Here is a 22,053-nt window from a genome sequence, read left to right as displayed (position 1 = left end):
TGGTTAATACGTACTCTACCACTAGGGGGAGAATTTTTTTTTAACCTAAGATGACCTAAGGTTAAAAAAAGAGCAGGAAAGGTTTTTTTTTTCCTGTTCTTATCTTGGATTTCTGTTCTCAAGTAGAAGCAAAATTTAGCAAATGGAGCTGTTCTTAAGTAGGAACGTTCTTAAGTAGAGACCCCACTGTATCTGCCTTTTTGATTACATAGGGATGCACTCCTCTAAATTCAGAAAAAGTGAATAATAATTTAAAAATAATTAGTTTTAATTTTATTTATTTTGTAATTTACCAAAACTTCATAAGTACAAACATAACTCTATAAATCTACATTTTTGTCAGTAACTGGATTTGCCACATTTTTAACACAGTCATTACAAAATGAAAGAAACACATTTTTTCTAGAAAAAAATTCAGGAGAATCCAAGTGATTTCTTCCTCAATTTTATTGTACTTTGATTTGCTCAGAAACAAGAATCTTCTGAATCAAAAGGATTATCGCTGTACAGTAAGAACAGAAAATGGTGTTTGCAGAGTGAAGAGGTGACTATTGGTTTGAAAGAGATTAAGAATACACACACACACACACATAGTGGTGCCTCGATTAGTGATGTTAATGCATTCCGCAAAAAACACTGCTAATTGATTTCATCGCTATTTGAAATGCGGTTTCCCACTGAAATGCATTGAAAGCCGGCTAATCCGTTCCAATAGGAACGAATTGCCGTCGCTATTAAAAAATCTCCATAGGAAACATCGCTATTCAAAACGCGATTCCCCCACCGAAATGCATTGAAACCTATTCAATGCATCTCAATGAGGGGAAAAATCTGAGTTCTGAGAGTTTTTTTATCTAAAGGAGGGAAACCGAGAAGGGGGGGGAGTTGGCGGTGCCTGGGAAGCCGCAATGCCTGTTGCTTGGAAGGGAGTCAAGGCGGATCAAGGCTCTCCTGCTCCCCTCCAGCAGCTCACCTTGGTTTGTCTCCCCTCGGGCTGCAGATCTTTGGAGGGCGGCGGCGGCGGCCACGGCAGCCAGGGGCTGTTGGAGGAGTCCCGGGGTGGCGAGAGGTGAGCCCGCATGATTTCAGCCCGCATCCAGCGGAGTGTGTGTGTGCGTGTGTGTGTGCACGTGCTTGCCTGCGAGTGCGTGCGTGCATGGGGACTAGCAACCGCGTCAGCTCCAGCCCAGCAGCGCCAGCAATGCCGCCGAGCTCTCGCCTGCAAATCACAATGTGGCATTTGGGTCTTGGGGGGGAGCCCTCTTTATCGCCCTCTCCTTTTCTTTTCCCCCCATCCTAGGGGTGTTTGGTGTGTGTGTGTGTGTGTGTGTGTGTGAGAGAGAGCGAGAGATAAAAAGAAACGCGGACCGGAGGAAGCGAGAACCCACAGGATTAAACAAGAAGAAGAAGAAGAAAAAGCAGACGGCGAGGCGTGAATGTGTGTTTGGAAACAACCACCCCATCAGCAACACAACAAGAGGGTGGGGGGAAATCAGCAAAAAAGAAACTTATGGAAGAATGAAGGAGATGGTGGGTGGCTGCTGCGTCTGTTCTGATGAACGGGGCTGGGCAGAGAACCCCTTGGTGTACTGTGACGGGCATGGCTGTAACGTGGCAGTACATCAAGGTAAGATTTCCCCACACACACACACACACACACCACCCCACTCTCTGCCTTTCCCTCGGCACTGACACCATTCCTGACCCTACTTCCTTTCCTCCCTCCCTTGCCGAGCCCCCTCTTTTGCCTTCTAACTCTTGGAGCGCCACCAGAACAGATCCCCCCCCCCCGTTAATGAATGTCCCAACCATCGCTATTTGAAAATCACCCATAGGAAACATCGCTAATCAAAGCGAAAAAATGCCCCGAAAAACTAATCGCTATTCGATTTCATTGCTATTTGAAGCGCTCACTATTCGAAGCACCACTGTATATAGGTCCAAGGCACCTGCAAGCAGTTAAAAAAAACCAGCAATGCAGCCAGGTATGTAAGGAATACAAATGATTGCCTGAACAAACAAGAATACATCTACAACCTACCAGATGGCACTACTTTAGCGGTCATGAGCAACTTTGTATTTACATACCACGTCAACTTCACAATAACATGTCCAGATCAACTACACAACTACGGGTGCATGTATGATACCACAGAATGCAAACATATTCATGGTCAACCTGGAACAATGCTTTCTCAGTGTTCATGTACAAAAGCTTCTCTGTTGTCTTGCTATATACTGATGACATATTCATCATCTGGACTCTTGGGAAGTAATCACTTGAGAATTACACTGAAACTTCAGTGATTTTCACCCCCCTGTTAAGCTGAGCGTAGACTAATTTACTTAACAAGTACACCTTTTGGACACCATTTAGCCACCACTACACAGCTAGACAATGGACATTTAAACACCGTATCAACATGGCCATACAGGCCATTGCACAGATCTGCCTCTAGCTTCCATTCTGAACACGCCACAGAATCGATTCCAGACAGACAAACTCCCCAATATTATCACATCTGAGATCAACAAAACAGATTCAAAACTCATGGATTTACAACAGTAATTCCATAAAACCACAATACCAGTTCCATGATATTAAAAAATAATTGACAGCTCAAGATGGATACACAGAAACTACTTAAACAAAGCAGACCCAAAAGAGAAAATGACAGAAGACGTCTGGTAGTCACCTTACACCTCCCAAATGAGATCGCGCGCACATATAGTATCATCCACAACCTGCCACTCTTCTGGTTGCTCAATATTGCCCCCTCCAAAACTCTGGATGCCTGGGCTGTATTTATACACAATTTCCTTCCTCCAGTTTTAAACAACTTGGCATACAGCATGGATAAAGAGACAGGATCAAGACCCTGTGAAAAGATGCCATCTGCATTTCTATATCTGCTCTGGCAGAACCATTAAAAGCTCTGACAATGTCATTCACAACATCAGAGTAAACATTGTTTATCTGCTAAAGTTTATCTGCTAAGACAACTTTTTGCCAGCAGTGTTCTCTGAAACAGACTAACATGACTGTCTCTTTGAAAACTGCAAACAGAACTTTTACTCAAGCCAACTTTGATGAAGCCCTATACACCAAGTAACAAAAGTGAAAAATCAAAAGAAAATTGCTAGTTGGGGGAAGTACAATCAAACAAATAAGCTACCTACTGGAGTCTGCAAAGTATAGACCAAAAATAGAATTTCTATAGTCTGCTGTTTCCTTTAAGCATATATTTTTACCTTCTGGTTGAGAATCATTTTTGCCATTTATTTTGCTGTTTTTTTCTGCTTGAGGAACTGAAGACAGTGTTTGGCTTTTTTGCAATACAGCTGCTGAATGCTAAAAGAAAGAAAAAACCCGAAACACAGCAGCTTATTGAGAATATTATTAAAACTCTATGGTAATATCCAAGGTGGGTTTTTCCCCTACAAATAAAGTAATTTTACATTTCCAGTCTACGTTTTCAAAGATTTAACCATTTACAGCATGACAGTACCTAAAAATCAAGATACTATGATAAATGTTAATATTTAGTTTACAGCATCTAGGCACTCAAACACAATCTCAAATATGACTAAGCAAGAGACCTGTACTGTAATACACAATCATGAAAACTTTAGGAATGAAGGTATTTTTCAGTGGAGATTTTGTGCTCAAAAATTACATTATTTCTGCTTAGCTTCCCAAGTCTTCTGATGGTCCCATTCTAATCATCCTCCTTAACTGCTGCTAATAAAAATCTGGCCTACAAGAAAAAACCAGTCCAACAGCTCAATAGTATCTATCATACAAAGTCACCTTGCTTACACAGTGAAGATTGTCCAAATGCTACTCCCCTTTTTTGAGTCATTCATTCTCAAACCGGGACAAGAACTATTTTTCCAGTAATTTTTTAAAAAGCTAGATTCAGCGGCGCCTCGCAAGTCGAATGCAATTCGTTCCGTGAGAAGCACTGTCTTGCAAAAAAATGTCTTGCGAAAAGTGGTTTCCCATAGGAATGCACTGCAATGCATTCCTATGGGAACCTCGCAAGATGAATGAAAATTTTTGTCTTGTGAGGCATCGGGGGCGGGGGGGCAAACATCTTGCAAAGCACGGCCATAGAAGAAGCCATCTTGCGAGGCACCATAGCGATCGCAAAAAACAATCGTCTTGCAGGTTTTTCGTCCCGCGAGGCGATTGTCTTGCGAGGCATCACTGTATAGTGGATTTGTTGCCCAGTCAGTTAAGAGACACTTTAAAGAAGCAATTCCACTTTTTTCACAAGCAGCTCAAGAGGTGTAGGTGGTTCATATGAACCCTATGCACCAGCTCCGGCTCAGAGGTAATGGCTAACCCAAGTTCAATATCACGGCTGAGTACAGTTTTAAATCTAAATCCTCCCAGTCTTTACATGACACTAACTACTGCACACCAGTTCTCCCCAACTTACTGCTAATTCTGCTTTCTTTGTAGAACTACAGCTGTCCATTTTCTTCTTGTTTGCTGAAACTTCGTTCCTCTTCCAAGCCTCCAAACGGCATCTTTCCATGATTTTGATCTCTTCCCTTAGTTGCATATTCTCTCTGGTTAAGGTCTCTATTTGATCTGTAAGACGCATGTGGGTAGTTGACCATTTAGTTTCTCTTCTTTTTAAATCTCCCTGCAAGGTGGCAATTTGCTGTTTCAAAGCCTTAAAAAAATCACACACAAGCCAGTTACTTTCCGGTACATTATACTAGAGAACAAACAAGTGCAAATCTCCAATTGCTGTTCCCACAGTAGCAAAGGCTTGCAAACTCAGAATTACCATTCATTATATTCTGTGCCCTCCAAAATGCATCAGAAAAGTTACACAACTGGGTAATGACTGATCCCAGGCTACAGAAATTCAGAAATAGATGCTGAAGAGGTCTAATAAAACTAGAGGTTTTCTCAGGTTCCCCAATTCAGGGCTTTGGAATGGATCTCCATTTGATCTAGGACAATATATACCCATTGCAATTCAATGAAAAGAGGACCGTAGACATGCTAAATTTCACACTACTAGCCTTGGGTCTGTGAACTAGGAACCTTTGTGTGAGACATAGGCAAGAGGGATACCCCACTTGCTGGAGAGCCGTCCCTTCCCCACAACAAGGATAAGGAGGAGAGACCCCAGCCAGCACGAGAGCCTGCGGCAGAAGCTCAGGAAGAGACAGAAATAGAGGAGCTGACCGAAGAGATACAGAGAGTAACGATGAGAGAGGTTCAGGAGGAAAGGGCAGGAAAAGAGATGAAAAAGAGGGTGGAGTTTGAGGCAGGAACAGGGGAGGTAAAAAGGAAAAAGAGTCAGTTGCTGCCCGGTTGGAAATGGGTGTGGATGGAGGATCCCTAGATGGGATTATGGGAGAGGCTAAGAGTGCCTAAAGAGGAGGCGGATTACAGAAGGAGAAAGGAGATCCCACCCAGACCCTCTTATTGGGGAGAAGCCGAGGCTAGAGAGTGGAGGAGGTTAAGAGAAGAGAAAGAAAGAGTAGAGAGATAAAGGAGAGAGAGGCTAGAATGGACAATAAGAGAGATGAGGAAGAACCCTGTGAGGATCAAGACCCTGAGAGACGAACCCTGTGGAATGGTGATTGGGAGGACAAGATTGTGCCCTTGCTGGAAGGTTCGACGGGGCAGACCATGAAAGACTGGGTCCCTGCTGATTTACCGGGACCACGGAACAACAGTTATGGCAACCCGTTCCTGTTTGAAGATTGGAGACTTCTTCTGGACCTCTTGGCAGAAGGAGATAAGACTCATAATCATATTACAGACACTTGTTTATTGTTAAATGCACCAATAAATCTTTCACCTGTTTTGAAGCAACAAAAATATACTGATTTCTTTGAAACGAAAGAGGAGCCAAAAGTTTTTTGACGTTTGCTTTTTTTAAAAAAACTAAGAGAGTCCAGAGAGATTTGTGTACAAGATCTGACTCAAAATTTGAAATCTATTCACAGTGCATCTCTCCGTTTTTGTAGTGCACTGAACCTACACCTTTGGAGTTATTTATTTATTTACTTATTTCAATCCTGCCTCTCTCCAAAATAAATCAATGTATTACTTTTCTTAATTAAATAATGAAAACAGAGAAAAACCAACTATTAAAGCAGAATTAATGTAACAGCCCAATTACCAACAACTGAAAATCCCTAAGGAAAAGTACAGCATCCAGCTGACAACAAGCTGTGTCCTCAACAGCCAATGAATTGCATAAAGACTGCCTGAGCAAAGAAGTGTTGACTTCTAATTGAAAAGACAACAGGGAGAAAGGACAACAGTCTAGCCTCCTATTCATAATAAATCTCAGAGCCTGAGAATGACCAGTAAGAAACAAAATTTTTTTCCCATCCCCAAGTAACATGGGTACCAAGAGAAAAGGCTCCCAGTACTATACAGTTATAGGTCCTACCAAAAATAGTTCAGGAAAAGTATATAATGGATACTGCAGCATAGCTGAACAAACATCCACTCTCCAGACAAAGATGGTTCCCTGAAGCATAGCAGTTGCTTTCATGGCACGTTGCGCACAGGACTTTGATGACTGAAAATAAACCACGAATAGCCCAACTGTTAGCTGAACAACAAAGAGCACAGCTGAAGTATTGCATTGAAGACATAGCAGCTTCAGAGGTCAAATATAAGTGGTTTTGCATTTGATTTGATAACGTATTTTCAGATTGAACATGTTCATTTTACTAGTATGAACCATTTAGGGGAAAACATTATTATCCACTTTGGAGTCGTTGATTTATTTGCTCTATGAAATCTTCCAAATAAAGGTAGGTGTTACATACAGCACTGATGTTACCTGTCTGTCATGGGTTTGGAGGGAAAGTTCCATCCTATGGGGAGTGGAAGGCGGGACATCAGGAGGAGGGGCTGTACTGTATATATAGGTGAAGCCTGTGTGGTGAAGTTCAGGAGACGCTGGGATGTGAAGAAACAGACAAGAAGCAGCAGCTGGGAAGAAGAAGCTGGTGTGGGAGTCTGTGTGTCAGACAGGGTACTACTGTGTGTCAGAGTACCAACCTGATAGGTTCAGGTGTCTGTGGGGTTAGCCAGAACTGATAGGTTCAGGGTCTGTGCTTCAAGTTAAGGGTTCTGTGTGAACCAAACTGTGTGTATGTATGAGTGAAACTAAGCCACGTTACTCTATCTTATTCACCTGATCATTTTATTTTCCCTGTGTGTTGATTTAAATAAACCTTGTTCTTTATTTGTTTAAAAATCCATCCCTGGTCTGTGTGACTTCTTATAGGGAATGGTTGGTGGCAGCTTAGTTAACGTGTGGCATATCCCAGTAGGTCTGGGTTTGTCACATTGATTGGTGTCCAGCGTGTGGGATACGACTGGTCCAGTTGTCCAGCGGTCCAGCAAAGCCTTGGCAAGTGTGCCCAGAGCAAGGGGGGTCTAGTCAGGGACAATCTGAGGCGCGTAGGTAATCTTCTAGGTGTACCTCAGGGGGAGGTGCGCTAGTGGAAGAACGTGCCAACTGGGGAGACTAGATTAGGGTGCTCTGAGGCAGCCTGTTTTTGGCGGGAAAAACGCTGAGGCAAAACTGTGTAGTAGCAGTGATCTAGCCTGCCTGCTGAGAGGCCCAGCAGAGGGGGGTAGACTCTAACTCGCTACAGTTGCAAGTAGTGCTGAAAGGACAGCAGCAATCTATAGGGAAAGCTGGTTCTGAGGCAAAAGAAAAAAAAAGTGGTCGTTTTATTTTGAGGCTTGACTTTTTAAAGCAGCTTGTTCTGAGGGGGGATTATGCCCTTGACTCGAAGCCAAATGGCAGAAATGGGTGAAGTGAAAGACCCACAGGTGGACCAAGGTTCTGAGGAGGAATTTGGCTCAGTGCAGGATGAGAGCACGGGAGAGCAGAACCCAGAACTCAGAAAAATGCTCCTAGCCCAACAGCATGAACTGAGGGTGAGGGAAATGGAAATCAGAAGAAAAGAAAGAGCTGAAATCAGTCAGGCAGAGGCAGATGCCAAGAAAAGGGGAATGGACATGAGGATCAAACAGATGGAACTGAAACTCCAAATTAGAATGGTACAATTAGAATTGAAGTTCCTAAATAAGTTTATTAACAATTTATCAGTGGAAGAAATGTCAAAGAAAGAAAAGTATGAGGCTCAGGCCAGACAAAGTGAGCAAGATCTTGAAAAATATAATCAGCAAAAAGACATTAAATTAAAAGAAATCAGAGATAAGACTGAAGGAAAAGTGAAAGAGATAAAAGCTAGGGCTGAGGAAGAAATTTTACAGATCAGGGCTGAGTTTGAGGCTAAGCAAAAGGAGCTAGAAAGGAAACCAAAATCTGTGGCAGAAGCCGCCGAGATTGCAGATTTTATTTCCCAAATAAGAAAGCCCTTAGGTGAGGGGAAAGCGATGGGGAAACCTAAAGAAACCTACAGCAAGTACTCTCAGGGACCAGGGAAAAGCCAGCAAGGGGGAGGGGCCCATGGTGAAGGGAAGCCCTCAGACATGAAACCAAGACCTCAGATTTTGGAGGGAAAACCAAAACAAGATGAGAGAGAATCAAAATACACCAGAAAATGTTATTTCTGTCAGGGAAAGGGCCATCTAATCTCAGAGTGTGAGAAATTAAGGCAGCTAAAAGGAATTGTGCCTCAGGATTCGAGTGGAACCAAGCCAAAAGCTGTGTTCTGTGTACAGAAAGAGCAAGGCTCCTTGTCACTGAGGGAGCCTGTTGCCATGGCTACTCAATCTGAAACAGCTACATCTGCTGATCAGGCTGAGGAAAATGGTCCTCTTGTGGAGGTAAAGCGCTGCCTGCTCGTGAGAACAGATTCTCAGTTGTTTGAGACAGCAGGGGTGGACGTAGGAATACTTGACCGTCAGTATAGGGGGCTGCGGGACACTTGTTCCCAGGTGACCCTGTGCCATCCAGATATTATTCCTAGGGAGTATGTAATCCCAAATGAGAGCATGAAGGTGGCAGGGATTGAGGGGCAGGTAATCTCTCTGCCAGTCGCGGAGGTACCTGTCAACTTTCAAGGCTGGAGGGGAGTTTGGCGGCTAGCGATTTCATCGACTCTGCCAGCAGCCGTGCTCGTGGGAAATGACCTGGCTGAACATGTGAAACGGGTGCTAGTGATTACACGCTCACAAGCCACCACGGGGACAGTTCAAGGGGGTAATGATGAGCCAGAGACGGAAGCAGAGGGGAGTTCAGAAGCTGTGGTGGAAACCTTAACCACAGACAGCAGATTTGGACAAGAGCAAAAGGCAGACGCCACTCTCCAAAAGTGTTTTGAACAGGTGACTGACGCCCAGCTAACACCTGAAACCCCAGTGAGATTTCTGGAGAAAAAGGGGATTTTGTATAGAGAGACCCTGAGGAATATCTCAAAAGGGGGAGATGGGATCAGAAGTCAGCTAGTGGTACCTGAAAAGTATCGCCCCATGATCTTACAAAGGGGGCACTCTGACGTGTTTGCTGCGCACTTAGGGGTGAACAAAACACAGCCGAGAATCACACAGAATTTTTACTGGCCTGACATATGGAAGCAGATCAGGGAGTTCTGTAAACAATGTGATGTGTGTCAAAGGCAGGGGAATAACCGCGACAGGACCAAAGCAAAGTTGTGCCCTTTGCCTGTGATTGACACTCCGTTCAAATGCATAGGGGTGGATATTGTGGGACCTTTGCCCACGGCCACAAAGAGGGGGAACAGGTTCATTCTCACCATTGTGGACCATGCCACAAGGTACCCTGAAGCCATACCCTTGACTAACATTGAAACTAACACAGTGGCAGATGCCTTGGTGGGGTATATGTCCAGGATGGGATTTGCCTCAGAAATAATCACAGATTTGGGAGCATCATTTACATCAAAGCTCATGAAACGCTTATGGCAAATCTGTGGAATTAAGCACAAGGAAACCACTGCCTATCATCCTGAAAGTAATGGGTTGACTGAGAGGTTCAATGGGACTCTGGTGCGCATGATTAGGGCTTACTTGGCAGAGAATCCAAACAATTGGGACCAGAAGCTGCAATCCCTTTTGTTTGCTTATCGATCAGTGCCACAAGCCAGTACCGGGTTCAGTCCATTTGAACTTTTATTTGGGAGAAGGGTGAAAGGGCCCCTTGATTTGATCAAGCAAGATTGGGAGCAGATCACCCAGGATGACCCACAAGACGTTGTGACATACATAGACACCTTGAGGATTGACCTAAAGAGAAACCTAGAGCTAGCAGCAGAGACCCTGCAAGCTCAAAAGGTCAGAAAGAAAGCCTGGTGTGTCCAGAGAGGCAGGGAGAGGCACTTTGACCCAGGGGAGGAAGTGCTGTGGCCTGGGCCCTGCAGAGAGAGCAAACTGCAGCTGGGTAGCCCAGAAATAAAATACTTGGGTCACATGGTAGGGGGAGGAGTGATAAAACCCCTGGAGGCCAAAATAGAAGCTGTTCGTGATTGGCCCAGACCCAACACCAAGAAAAAAGTCAAATCATTTCTTGGGTTGGTGGGCTACTACAGAAAGTTCATCCCGAGGTTTAGCGAGATTGCGGCTCCGCTGACCGATCTGACGAGGAAGAAGGCTGATGACCGCATCCTGTGGACCAGCGACTGTGAGGCGGCGTTCCAGAGGTTGAAGGAGGCGTTAATCAACTATCCAGTGCTGCGTGCTCCAGACTTCGACCGGGAGTTCATCATCTACACCGATGCGTCTAACAGCGGGGTAGGAGCAGTTCTGTGCCAGGAGGATGAGAATGGTGACCAGCATCCAGTGTCCTACCTGAGTAGGAAACTTCAAAAAGGTGAGAGACATTTGGCAACCGTGGAGAAGGAGTGTCTGGCCATAGTCTACGCGATCCAGAAGGCCAAGCCTTACATCTGGGGAAGACATTTTATTCTGTGTACTGACCATTCACCATTGCAATGGTTAAAGACAATGAAAACCCACAATAGCAAACTTATGAGGTGGGCTTTAAACCTGCAGGACTATGACTTTGAAGTGAAGGTGGTCAGAGGGTCAGTGAACTGTGTTGCTGACGCCTTGTCAAGAAGACCTGAAGATTGAAGACGGCGAAAGAACATGGACTATGTGTATATATTGATGACAAAAAGTTAAATGTACCTGTTTTTTGAACTTGGTTTGTATGAATAAAGGTAAATTGATGTAATGTATATGGTAAATGTTTAAATGCCTAATTAACTTAGAATGTAAGTATAAGTAAGTATGATATGGTATGTATAACTGTTGTTGTGTGTTTTATCCAGGTTGTTTTTTGGGAAAAAGCACCTTAGCTTTCCCCCTACAAAACAACTTATAAAGAGGGGAGGTGTTACATACAGCACTGATGTTACCTGTCTGTCATGGGTTTGGAGGGAAAGTTCCATCCTATGGGGAGTGGAAGGCGGGACATCAGGAGGAGGGGCTGTACTGTATATATAGGTGAAGCCTGTGTGGTGAAGTTCAGGAGACGCTGGGATGTGAAGAAACAGACAAGAAGCAGCAGCTGGGAAGAAGAAGCTGGTGTGGGAGTCTGTGTGTCAGACAGGGTACTACTGTGTGTCAGAGTACCAACCTGATAGGTTCAGGTGTCTGTGGGGTTAGCCAGAACTGATAGGTTCAGGGTCTGTGCTTCAAGTTAAGGGTTCTGTGTGAACCAAACTGTGTGTATGTATGAGTGAAACTAAGCCACGTTACTCTATCTTATTCACCTGATCATTTTATTTTCCCTGTGTGTTGATTTAAATAAACCTTGTTCTTTATTTGTTTAAAAATCCATCCCTGGTCTGTGTGACTTCTTATAGGGAATGGTTGGTGGCAGCTTAGTTAACGTGTGGCATATCCCAGTAGGTCTGGGTTTGTCACAGTAGGTATATAGGCTTGTCCTTATACCTGTATTTCATCACGTTCCTTTTTATCCGGAATGGCTCTAGCTGCTTGTGCATATTTCTCAAAAACTTTGCGTTCTTTTTGCAATTTTCTCATTTCTTCTTTTCTAATTTCTTCTATTTGAGCTAGTTCTTTTGTTTTCTGTTGTTCAAAATCAGCCATTTCTTTTCTGAAATAGTTCAACACAGTATGATTAATACCCAAAGCAATAAATATTTGCAAAAAAGAATCTTTTTTGACTTCTGCTCCTTTTAATTAGCCTCATTGAACACTTTATACTCTGCAAGGCAGAATATAAAAAAGGCAGAATATTAAAAAATTAAGTAAAACTAAAATAATTAGAAATAACCTTAGGGCAATCGTCTTGTAACAAACTTCTGTTGTTTAATTCAAGGTTTACTCATACCATTTTTGACCCAAAAACAATATGTTTGCTTATTTACTTAGTCTTTAATTAAATTTATATCCTGCCTTTATAAATTTAGCTCAAGGTAGCATAGTTTCACTTTTTATCCATTTTGTCCTGTGATCAATTTTACAAAAATATCTGACTTTGCCACTGCTTTTCTTGGGTACCACTGTTTTACCTATTATATTTAAAATATTATTGCTTTTATAATAATCATAAGTCCATTTTCAGATACTGTACATGAGTGGCACAGATTCACTGTAGGTTCCATCAACTTCACACCAGAACATAAAGAAGTTAGAAAGAAAGACTGAAAAATGTTACCTGAGACTTGCCAAAGCATTTTCATGTTCTTCTCGAAGTTTTGTAAGGGATGCATTTTCTGACCTAAATCTTTCAATTTCTGTTTCCAGTTCAACAAGTTTTTCTCTCAGGAGTTGGGATCGAGATGAATCTCCTAACATGGGGCAGATGCATTTCATTTGATGCTGAAACATATTGCATGCACCATACATACCTAAGCAGCACCATGCTAGTTATGCACCCTCTCATTAGCGCTTAGACCAGATATATAACCAAGGTAGAAGAAGATGAGCCCGTGAGTCACCATGAAACTGGATTTAAGTATGTAGAGTTCAACCAAAGAATCCTAGCGTGAAGTTTAGAAAACAAACTCAAATTGTAGCTATCACACAAATGGGTCATTGGAGCCAATGAACTCTGTTACTTCAGGACTGGCAATTTCTTAAGAATCTGAAGACACAGTATGTACTGTGTTTCCCTGAAAATAAGACAGGGTCTTATATTAATTTTTGCTCCAAAAACGCATTAGGGCTTATTTTGAGGAGATGTTTTATTTTTGTCATGTACAACCATCTACATTTATTCAAATACAGTCATGTTATCTTCTGGTTGCTGCACAATGGTGGAGGGCAGGGTTCGACTTAACTGGGGCTTATTTTTGGAGTAGGACTTATATTACGAGCATCCTGAAAAATCATACTAGGGCTTATTTTCAGGTTAGGTCTTATTTTAGGGGAAACAGGGTACATGTAAGAGTAACACACGATCTATTGTGCATTTGAAACAGGATCCAAAAATGTTATTTTTCAATTATAATGGAAACAAAATGATGTACAAAAGAACAATGTTTGAGCAGGAGAGAGGGGGAGAGAGAAAGATGGGTAAAACCACTCCTTAAACATCTCACAGGTTGCCCTAAGTCAGGTGTGACCTCACAGCACACATAACAGCCCCTTCAGTTTGGCCACGAGAGGGCAGGAGGAGGCTTTTAGGAAAACAAACCCTTTTAAAAAAGAAATATATTTTCTGGGTGCAACACAGCCCTCCAGTGTCCAGCCTTCCAGGGCATATGTAACCCCAAACCTCTCAAGGTTCCCCACGCTGTCTTGCAAAGGGATCAGTTGCCTATCTGGACTATAAAGTTCCGGTCAGTACGTTGAACTTTAAATCTAACAGTAGACATGTACCTACATGGTACCATCTACTGTTCAGACCATCTACTTTGAAGCATCAGCACATGATGGACGAAGAACAAGAAGGGGCATGCAAAGTGTGACCCTTGTTTGTTGTCAACCTCCATAGGTTGGAGGAATTACTTCTGCAACAGATTTTTCTATTCACAGAGAAGACATCAATGAAATGCACACCCAATTTTCCAGGGCCCAAAGGACTCATCGAAGACTGGCACTGCCTAAGTCGGAGAGGCTCCCCATTTCAAAAATTACCCCTTCAATTTATAGAAGGCAAGAACAGGGAGTGTCAGTGTCATTTTCCTACCACAAAGACAGCCAATACAGTAAAAGACACAGCAACCTGTGTTGTATTGAATCAGACTGTGTATCCATCTAGCTCAGCAAGTTCTGAGTGGTAGCAGAAGGCTGTCCCATCATCACCAACTGCAGCCTTTTTAACCGAAAATGTCAGGGATTAAACCAGGAACCCTTTGAATACAAGCCATGTGCTCTACCCATTGAAATAGGGAGCATCTGATACAACATCAACAGCCGACTATAAACAATACTCAAGGGGCAGTACTTCACAATGTTGCATAGGATTCTCTACGCATTTCTGAGAATGGGTACTGCAGCATTATTGAAAGAACAGAAAGGCTTTGGAGACAACAGCAGCAAAGTATGAAGCTGATACTTTCTGCATAGCATTGATTTCTCCCTCTTGCTTACCTTCTGATTCTTCCTGAGCCATGTTGGGCTTGGCATCATGCTTTGGTTGTACATCCATCTTCTGTTTGGGCCTCAAAGAAGGGAAGAGCTTCAGCATCAGATCTGTTGTGGGGGGTGCCGTGATCTCACTGTCAGTCACACTTTGCTTTGGCAGCACCTCTTCTTTCTTCACCATGGCAATCTTCCTCTTTATCACTTTGTCTGGCACGATTGCCTCACTCTCCACAGAGCCATTAGGGGGCAAAGGCGCTTGAGTAATGCCGTCACTGTACACTATTTGGGCACACTGACTCCCATTCTCTTCAAAGTCAGACCATGGTGTTTCATCATCAAATTCGACAGAATTTGGATAATACATGGACTCAGATGTAGCAGCTTTGTTTATCTCATTTTCTTGGTCAAGAGATGAATCTTCTCCAAGTGAATCAGGAATGGCATCTTGATTTGGCCCTTGAGCTTGTTTTCCTTGCCTAGAAAATAAAGGATTGTCAGCTATAGTTGTCAAAGAAGGCTTTTCAGTTCTATCATTCACAAGTTTTACGGTAGTCTCCAATTCCTCTTCAAACTCTGAGGTCACCTCACTACTTTCATCAGATGTATCATCATCCCATCCAGCACTTTTAAATGTCTGGAACTCAGCAGTAGGAAAGGCCTGAACCCTTCTACCATCAGATTCATTTTTATGATCCTTCAGCATTTCCAATGCTTGGGAACCAGTAACTAAGCCTCTGGTCTTGACATTGCTGGCTTCTTGGGAAATATCCTGTACTTGGTTTTCGCTGTCCACAGCTGTAATGTCCAGCATGCACATCTGCTCCTGCCTATATTTGACAGGAGTGGAAGACAGTCTATGACCGGTGGAAATTTGCTGGCCTTGATCCAAGAGCCGTAGTACAAGTGAAGAATTGCTAGCAAAAGAGATTTCATCTGCAGCCTGTTCTAGAAATAAAAATTCATCCAATTCATTTTTTTCTATTTCCTTTTCTGTTTCCCAGTTCTCCAACTTCTTCTGGAAAGAAAGCTCAAGAGAGAGATCTGGGTCATTTTGAAAGGAATTTGTAAGACACCTGGTTCGTTCACTTGGCTGTGCAGTTTTTTCTCCTGATAGCTTGGTATCTTTTTCTTCAAACTTTGCAAGTGCCACTATGTTTTCTTTATTCATTTCTCTTTCACCATTTATTTCTGATCTGACAGAATTCCTCAGTTCTCCAGGCTTCTTTTCATTAGAGCTTTGTCTTGTAGATGTAGAGATCCCTTTTCTGAGAGAACTCCTCAGCACTGTTGTTTTTCGAGCAGAAAAACCCTTCTTTGTTTTATTATTCTGATTATTATTTTTACATGTAACGTTATCAGAAACTTGTTCTTTATTTAAAGGGGCAGTTTTCCGATGAAGCTGGAGCTTATCTACTTTAACTGTGTTTCTGACTTCTGATGTATCCACATGAACAGCTGCTTCATTCTCTTTTTGTTTATTTACCTTATGTTTGGCATTAATATACCGATTTAAGCCTTCACCTCGTTTCAAAAAGGGTCGTTTTGCCACTGGTTTCTGGCAGGCTGCTATTCCAACATCCTAAAGTTAAAAGAAACATGCATTAAATTTCTGGTATTCATATATGTAAGCTTTACTTTCCTTATAAATTATCACATACCATCAAAACAATATTTAAGAATTCTATATTTGCTAATACATTTTATATATTACATTTACAAGAATGAAAGAAGAAGAATTAAAGCAATGGCTTAACCTGATACAAAACTAACAGCAAACTACCAATATTTTGCAACTACTGTACTGATATCAAATAATGAGTGTAATTATTAACCTTTACATTTCCTTTTTGACTCAGCCGCTGCTCTTCCAATCGTATCTGTTCTTCTAGGAATTCTTCAAATGACTGTTTTCCCCCTTGAATACTCACAGGGATGGGTCTGTGTCAAGAAAACTCAATTTCAATTGTCAAATTTTATAAACATGTGAAATATATACCTTTAAATTTACAGTCTTGTTTAATTCATCATAACCTTTCAGCTTTGCAGCTTATAAGATGACATAGATTTTTATAGTACAGATTTGCCATACTTGGGCTTTATCCTGTTTCCATAAAAGCCAAGCAGATGCCTATAGGAAGCCCACAAGACATGAGAACAACAGCCCTCTCCAGCTGAGCTTGGCATACTTTCCCAAACAGAACAGAAATATCAGAGTCAAGGTGCTAAGCAATACTCGAAATGGGAGGGAGGCTGAGGTCCTCACTCATCCATGTCACCCCCTTTCTCCATATCAGGGATATGGACATGTCAGAAATTGAGTTTCTACAGAATTACCTCCTTTGGATGCTGCTCCTGACAAGTAACATCCTTGCTGTGTCATGTCGCTATCTGCTTATGATTAGTACACCAGGCATATTTACTTTCTCATACATGTATTCTGCAGTGTAATCCTATAACAGCTTACTGGAACAACTTACCTCCTAAGATTTGCACAGCTCCCTCGCTGGGTATTTTTAAGAAACAACTGAAAACATGGATGTTCAGGCAGGCCTTCCCCCTTTCCAGCTAATTCCTAATTATTCTTTTTTCCTTTTCTGCTATAATATACCCTGTTTCTTGCCGTCTTTGGGAAAATTTTTATTTTATTTTTTATTTATGCAAATTATGTTATGTGATATGTTATATGTTTAATTGTTTTATAGTGTGTGTTGCAAGCCGCCTAGAGTGGTCACATTGACTAGATAGGCGGGGTATAAATGAAATAAATAAATAAATAAATAAATAAATAAATAAATAAATAAATAAATACATTGGAGTGAAGTCATACCACACTTAATTGAACTTACTTCAGAGTGAACAGATATAAAATTGTACGCTAGAATGCCTGCATGTGCATACATATGTAGGGCCGTTCTGCTGGCAAAACCTCCTCACCTTTCCTCTGCATTAAACCTATCCATGCACTTTGCTCCAGTCAGACTTTCAGAAGACTCTACATTCCCTGCGCCTTCACAACCACTGTCTCCATCTGCATGTTCTAGGATATTTTTCTCTGGAGACTCGATATTTTCTCCTACAAAATTAAAAAAAAAAAACCACAACATTAGGTTTCCCCAGAAAGTGTGATATAACAAACACCAAAAGAAACAGATTCTTCTTTCCTTAGATCAGGGATTGGCAACATGTGGTCTGTGGACAGCATGTGGTCTTTAGGGACATTGTTTCAATGCAACTTGAAAGAGCCAATTTCTACGATTTCTGCATGCTTTAGCAGCACCCATGTGGGCTTTTGCGACGAGACTCTTTCCCATGTGCAAGTGTAGCACTCCTATAAGTACTGCTTTTCAAAATTGTATAGGTATTTCCAAAAAGAGAGCCATACTGGGAAACTGCAAAAAAGAAAGCAGTCCCTAGTATTCTTCCATACTTGATAGAGGACTTCCTGATGAAAAAGATATATTTAACTGAATGAGTCTAGTGAAGTTTAACACTCTCCAAAAACAAGAAAAAGCAAGCAATAAAATGATTCTTAGCCAATTTTAACCATAGTGTACATTATTAATGGTGCATACCTTTCATGCTGACTTACCAGTGTGTGCTTCTTGCTCAGAGACCATGGAGAGTAGTCTGTGTTGCTCCTCCATCAGCCTTTGGATTTCATCCATTTGTTGCCTTTTCAGCTGCTCTTGCTTGTGCTGCTGCCATCCTTTCAGCTTTTGAGCATAAGAAGTCAAGGAGATTCTTAGAACTTACAGAAATTGACATCATACAGTGAAAAAAAAACCAGTAGATTCTAAATACTGTACACTCAATGACCTGTATTTGACTGAAGGGTGAGTCTGATAACTACCGATTGTTCTACATCAAGAGGATAATTTGGCTTTTGCAGAGTTTTTTTTAAAAAATATGCAGCAAACAACAAAAAAGGGAAAACAAAACAATTGATTATACAGGAGGTTACATAAGGAAAATATATACAATATTATTATAAAGAATAATGCATTAAATGCTCCAAAAGCTAATATATCTGCAGTTGACAACAACTCATGCTCATATTTTTGTCTAGACTATGCACTTCCAAAAATCAAATCTGCACTTTACCTTTTAACCAAATTACTAGCGAGGCTTAAAACAGGCAAGTCATCATCTGAGGGATCCTTCCAAGGTTACAGCTACTCTTCATTTCAGTACTATTATGAAATCCAGCAAGAAAGCTCAAGCCCAAATTCATTAATGGCTAAGAAGCATACCCGTTTTCCTACCATTTTCAAGAATTATTTATTATTTATTTTATTTATATCCCGCCTATCTAGTCAATAGACCACTCTAGTTCAGTAACTTCACAAAGATAATGGTTATGTGTGTTTGTTATATAACCATACTGCTTTTCCCCCCGTTAAATTTCCCCCACCCCAACTTTATTCTTGCAATAACTCTGAAATAGATGAGGTGAAAACAACTGACAAGCCCAAGAACACACATGGAGTGTAATGGATCAGCAGAGATTTGAACCAGGATCTCCTACGTATCAGACCAACACTCTAACTAGTGCACTATTCTAGCTCTATAGAGAATGTACAAGCAATATTTCTTTAACCTGCTCAAGCTTTTGCAGAAGTAGATCGGTGCAATGTTCTTCATCTAAGTCCGATTTATCACATTCAACATCAGTTTGCTGCCGTGGAACCAGAACATCCTTAGGCATAAGTATAAGATCCTTCTTAACCAACGAATTTGGAAATAGAGTTTTAGATGAGTTCACCATTTCCACACAAGCCTTGTTAGGCCCCAAGGCTTGCTCACTGCATAGAGAGTCTTCACTTAAGGAAGTCCTTCTTGAACTGTGGTGCAAATTAAGTGCAAGAGTTGATGAGGCATTGTCCAAGCTGTTTGCTCTAGGGATTTTCAAGTTTGAGAACATGGGGTTTAGTATGACTCCAGCACGAGACGCATTTGACATCCAGTGTGCTACCAAGTTTTCTTCCCAATTAAAATCTGCTGAAGTAGCCATCAGGAAAATGACAATCCAACCTCAAGTCCTCTGTTATTGCTGGGAAAGCTTCAGCGATCTGCTACCTGATTGTCAGGACCTGGACAATTAAACAAAATCAAGACACACCATCCATTATTCCTTGCGCAATAGAGATGGTAAATAAGTACTGTAACTAATTTGATCCATTAGAGGTAGTTAGTAGGAGTGTGCTGCTTGTTTTGGGGTGGGCCTGTTTGTTTTGGACTCTTAACTCTCAGAATTCTCCCAGAATTGCCTAGGCAGAATTCTGAAAGTTCCAGACCACAAATGTGTATCTGCAAACAACTTCATTTTGCTTTCTAGACAAAGGCAAAATCTTCTAGGCCTTCATTTCCTGCTGCAGTATTTCCTGGTAGGAAGTTACTACAATGTTCTGAGAGGCATCCTATACAAAACATAAAGGGACTACTGTCCCCAAGAGGCACTGCAGGAGGAAATAAAGTCCTAGAAGGAGGCCTCAGCATTGTCCAAGTGAGTGAAAGGAAGGTGTCTGCAGGTGTTTGAAGGCTGGATTCATACTCCTCCTCCCTGAATACTAACATCAAATATGCCTTTGCTTTGTCAGTTGACACCTGAAGTAATGGCCTTTTTTGAATAATCACAGGAATAAATATGTTTTCTTTAAAAATCTTCACCTACACAGCAATTTTATTTTAATAGGATTATTTTATCATTTTGTTGCTGTTTACTATTTTTATTTGCAAATCAATTCAAGTTTAATTTCATGATAGAAAAAAACAGGCAAAAATACCTGAATACCTGAAGGACCACCTCCTTCCATATGAACCTACCCGGCAGTTAAGATCTAACCATGGAGCCCTTTTGAAAGAGCCATCCCTTAAGGAGATAAGAGGGAGGGCTTGTAGAAAAAGGGCCTTTTCGGCAGCTGCCCCCAGACTATGAAACACCCTCCCGACTGAGATTCGTCTGGCGCCAACGCTGATGACATTTCGGCGCCAGGTCAAAACCTTCCTGTTCCAGAAGGCTTTTAATTGAAATAATATCAACTGTGGGTCCGATGGCAATTTTTAGAGTTTATATTTTAACTGCACTTTAATTGTTTTGCCTTTTTATTGTATTTTAAATGCTGTAAGCCGCCCAGAGACCTTCGAGTGGTGTGGGCGGCATATAAGTTACACAAATAAATAAATAAATAACATTAACATGAATGGCTGTAACCATCACTACTCATTTTGCTCTTAAATTTGCTGTCTGTGCACTATCTATATCCCACAATCAACAACACCTATATTTATGTAGCCAAAGTCCCAAAACTGATACCTCTGAAAAAGTGAACTATGTGACCCTCTCATCAAAACTCATGCTACCATAAATCTGGATAAATAGATTTTGCACACGCACATAAAATTTAATCTTAAACTGATGTGATGGGACCCACAACCAACTTTTACCTCTCCTATGTAAGCAAGGCTTTGTAAAAGTATTTTCACTATTTCACTCTTTTCTGTTTCAAAATAAAAACACCTAAAGCAAACATATAGGGAGACAACAGGCATGTATGAGAAGAGAAAAATAGATCAAAAATGCAAATATGCAGGGTTAGCCATCCGTTAAAGTGGGCTTCCTGATCTGATTCAAAGGTAAAGGTAGGCTCTGGTATTAAAAGAATTATGGAGTGACTGTATCTGTCAGGAGATGCAGTAACTCCACAATTACTGTGGAGCTCACTTCACAATAAAACCCCAAGGAACATAAAAAGTCGCGCGAAATGCTAAAAGCTGCAGCCCCTTAAATACCCTCCAACCCTGACAACGAGCCACTCACCTACTTCTTTTAGCTTCCCCGCAGAAAAACGCCCATCAGACCCTTTACAAACCTGCCGCCATCCTCCCTCCGCTCAGCGCCACAGGCTGAACAATGACGGGCGCGGTGCCTTCTGGGAGTTGTAGTTCACTATGTGCAAGAGGCCTTGATCTTGAAAAGGAGGCAACTGTCACACGATCAACTACAATTCCCAGCGAGCGATGGGAAAAGATAAAGACGTTACACAGGCGCAGTTGCGTTTGTCGTCCTAAAGCGGCGGCAGTTAAAGGGCGGGGCAGCGACCTTACCGATCTTTTTCGTCCAAAGAAGGATGCCCCGTTGTTGTGCTTGCGCCTTATGGCAAAAATGGTTCCTGTGTAGGGTCCTAAGAATAATTATATTTCACGTTATATTAATTGTTGTTAAAGCTCAAATTAATAACCAAACATATTTAAAGTATATTACTAATAAACATTTTTAAAAAGATCATAGTGGAAGTTTTAATGCTTTTCCCCTTGTTCTCAGGGCATTTATTATTCTGTGTCGCTTATTTTCCATAAGGATTTGACATGGCCTTTCATTTTACTGTTCAAGATTTTTCTTATGTTAAATAAAAATACTCCCCTAAAGAATTATGGTTACTTTCTGGCTGGGGTTTTGAATGATAGCAACTTGCCTCGATTATCAGTTACATTTGGTCCACAGATTACTGTGGGATTAAAAATAAACTTTAAAAGGCAAGATTTCACTTTATCAGGTGTGTGTC

General features: G+C 41.6%; 1 protein-coding gene and 1 long non-coding RNA gene across 3 annotated transcripts in view; one reads left to right on the top strand and one right to left on the bottom strand.

The window, feature by feature from the left end:
• CPAP (centrosome assembly and centriole elongation protein) overlaps positions 1 to 21,403 on the bottom strand; it is a 31,838-nt gene extending 10,435 nt beyond the window's left edge. The window contains exons 1-10 of one of the 2 annotated variants that reach the window (XM_072993677.2): positions 21,309 to 21,403; positions 19,089 to 19,581; positions 18,081 to 18,204; positions 17,426 to 17,564; positions 16,324 to 16,429; positions 14,498 to 16,070; positions 12,618 to 12,750; positions 11,888 to 12,053; positions 4,446 to 4,685; positions 3,253 to 3,352 (exon numbers count right to left, since the gene is read on the bottom strand). In XM_072993677.2, coding sequence (XP_072849778.2) covers positions 3,253 to 3,352; positions 4,446 to 4,685; positions 11,888 to 12,053; positions 12,618 to 12,750; positions 14,498 to 16,070; positions 16,324 to 16,429; positions 17,426 to 17,564; positions 18,081 to 18,204; positions 19,089 to 19,502 — 2,995 coding nt within the window. In that variant the 5' untranslated portion in view covers positions 19,503 to 19,581; positions 21,309 to 21,403. The remainder of the gene's footprint in view (positions 1 to 3,252; positions 3,353 to 4,445; positions 4,686 to 11,887; positions 12,054 to 12,617; positions 12,751 to 14,497; positions 16,071 to 16,323; positions 16,430 to 17,425; positions 17,565 to 18,080; positions 18,205 to 19,088; positions 19,582 to 21,308) is intronic. The other variant, XM_072993678.2, reaches the window with a different exon arrangement.
• Positions 5,443 to 13,142, top strand: LOC144588061 (uncharacterized). Its single transcript, XR_013543395.1, has 2 exons — positions 5,443 to 6,805; positions 11,866 to 13,142. It is a non-coding gene; the product is annotated as an uncharacterized LOC144588061 (long non-coding RNA).
• Positions 21,404 to 22,053: the final 650 nt, after the last annotated feature.

The sequence above is a fragment of the Pogona vitticeps genome, chromosome 3 (genome assembly GCF_051106095.1).
Source record: "Pogona vitticeps strain Pit_001003342236 chromosome 3, PviZW2.1, whole genome shotgun sequence".
Taxonomy (NCBI): Eukaryota; Metazoa; Chordata; class Lepidosauria; order Squamata; family Agamidae; genus Pogona; species Pogona vitticeps.
This window is presented reverse-complemented; position numbering and strand designations above follow the sequence as displayed.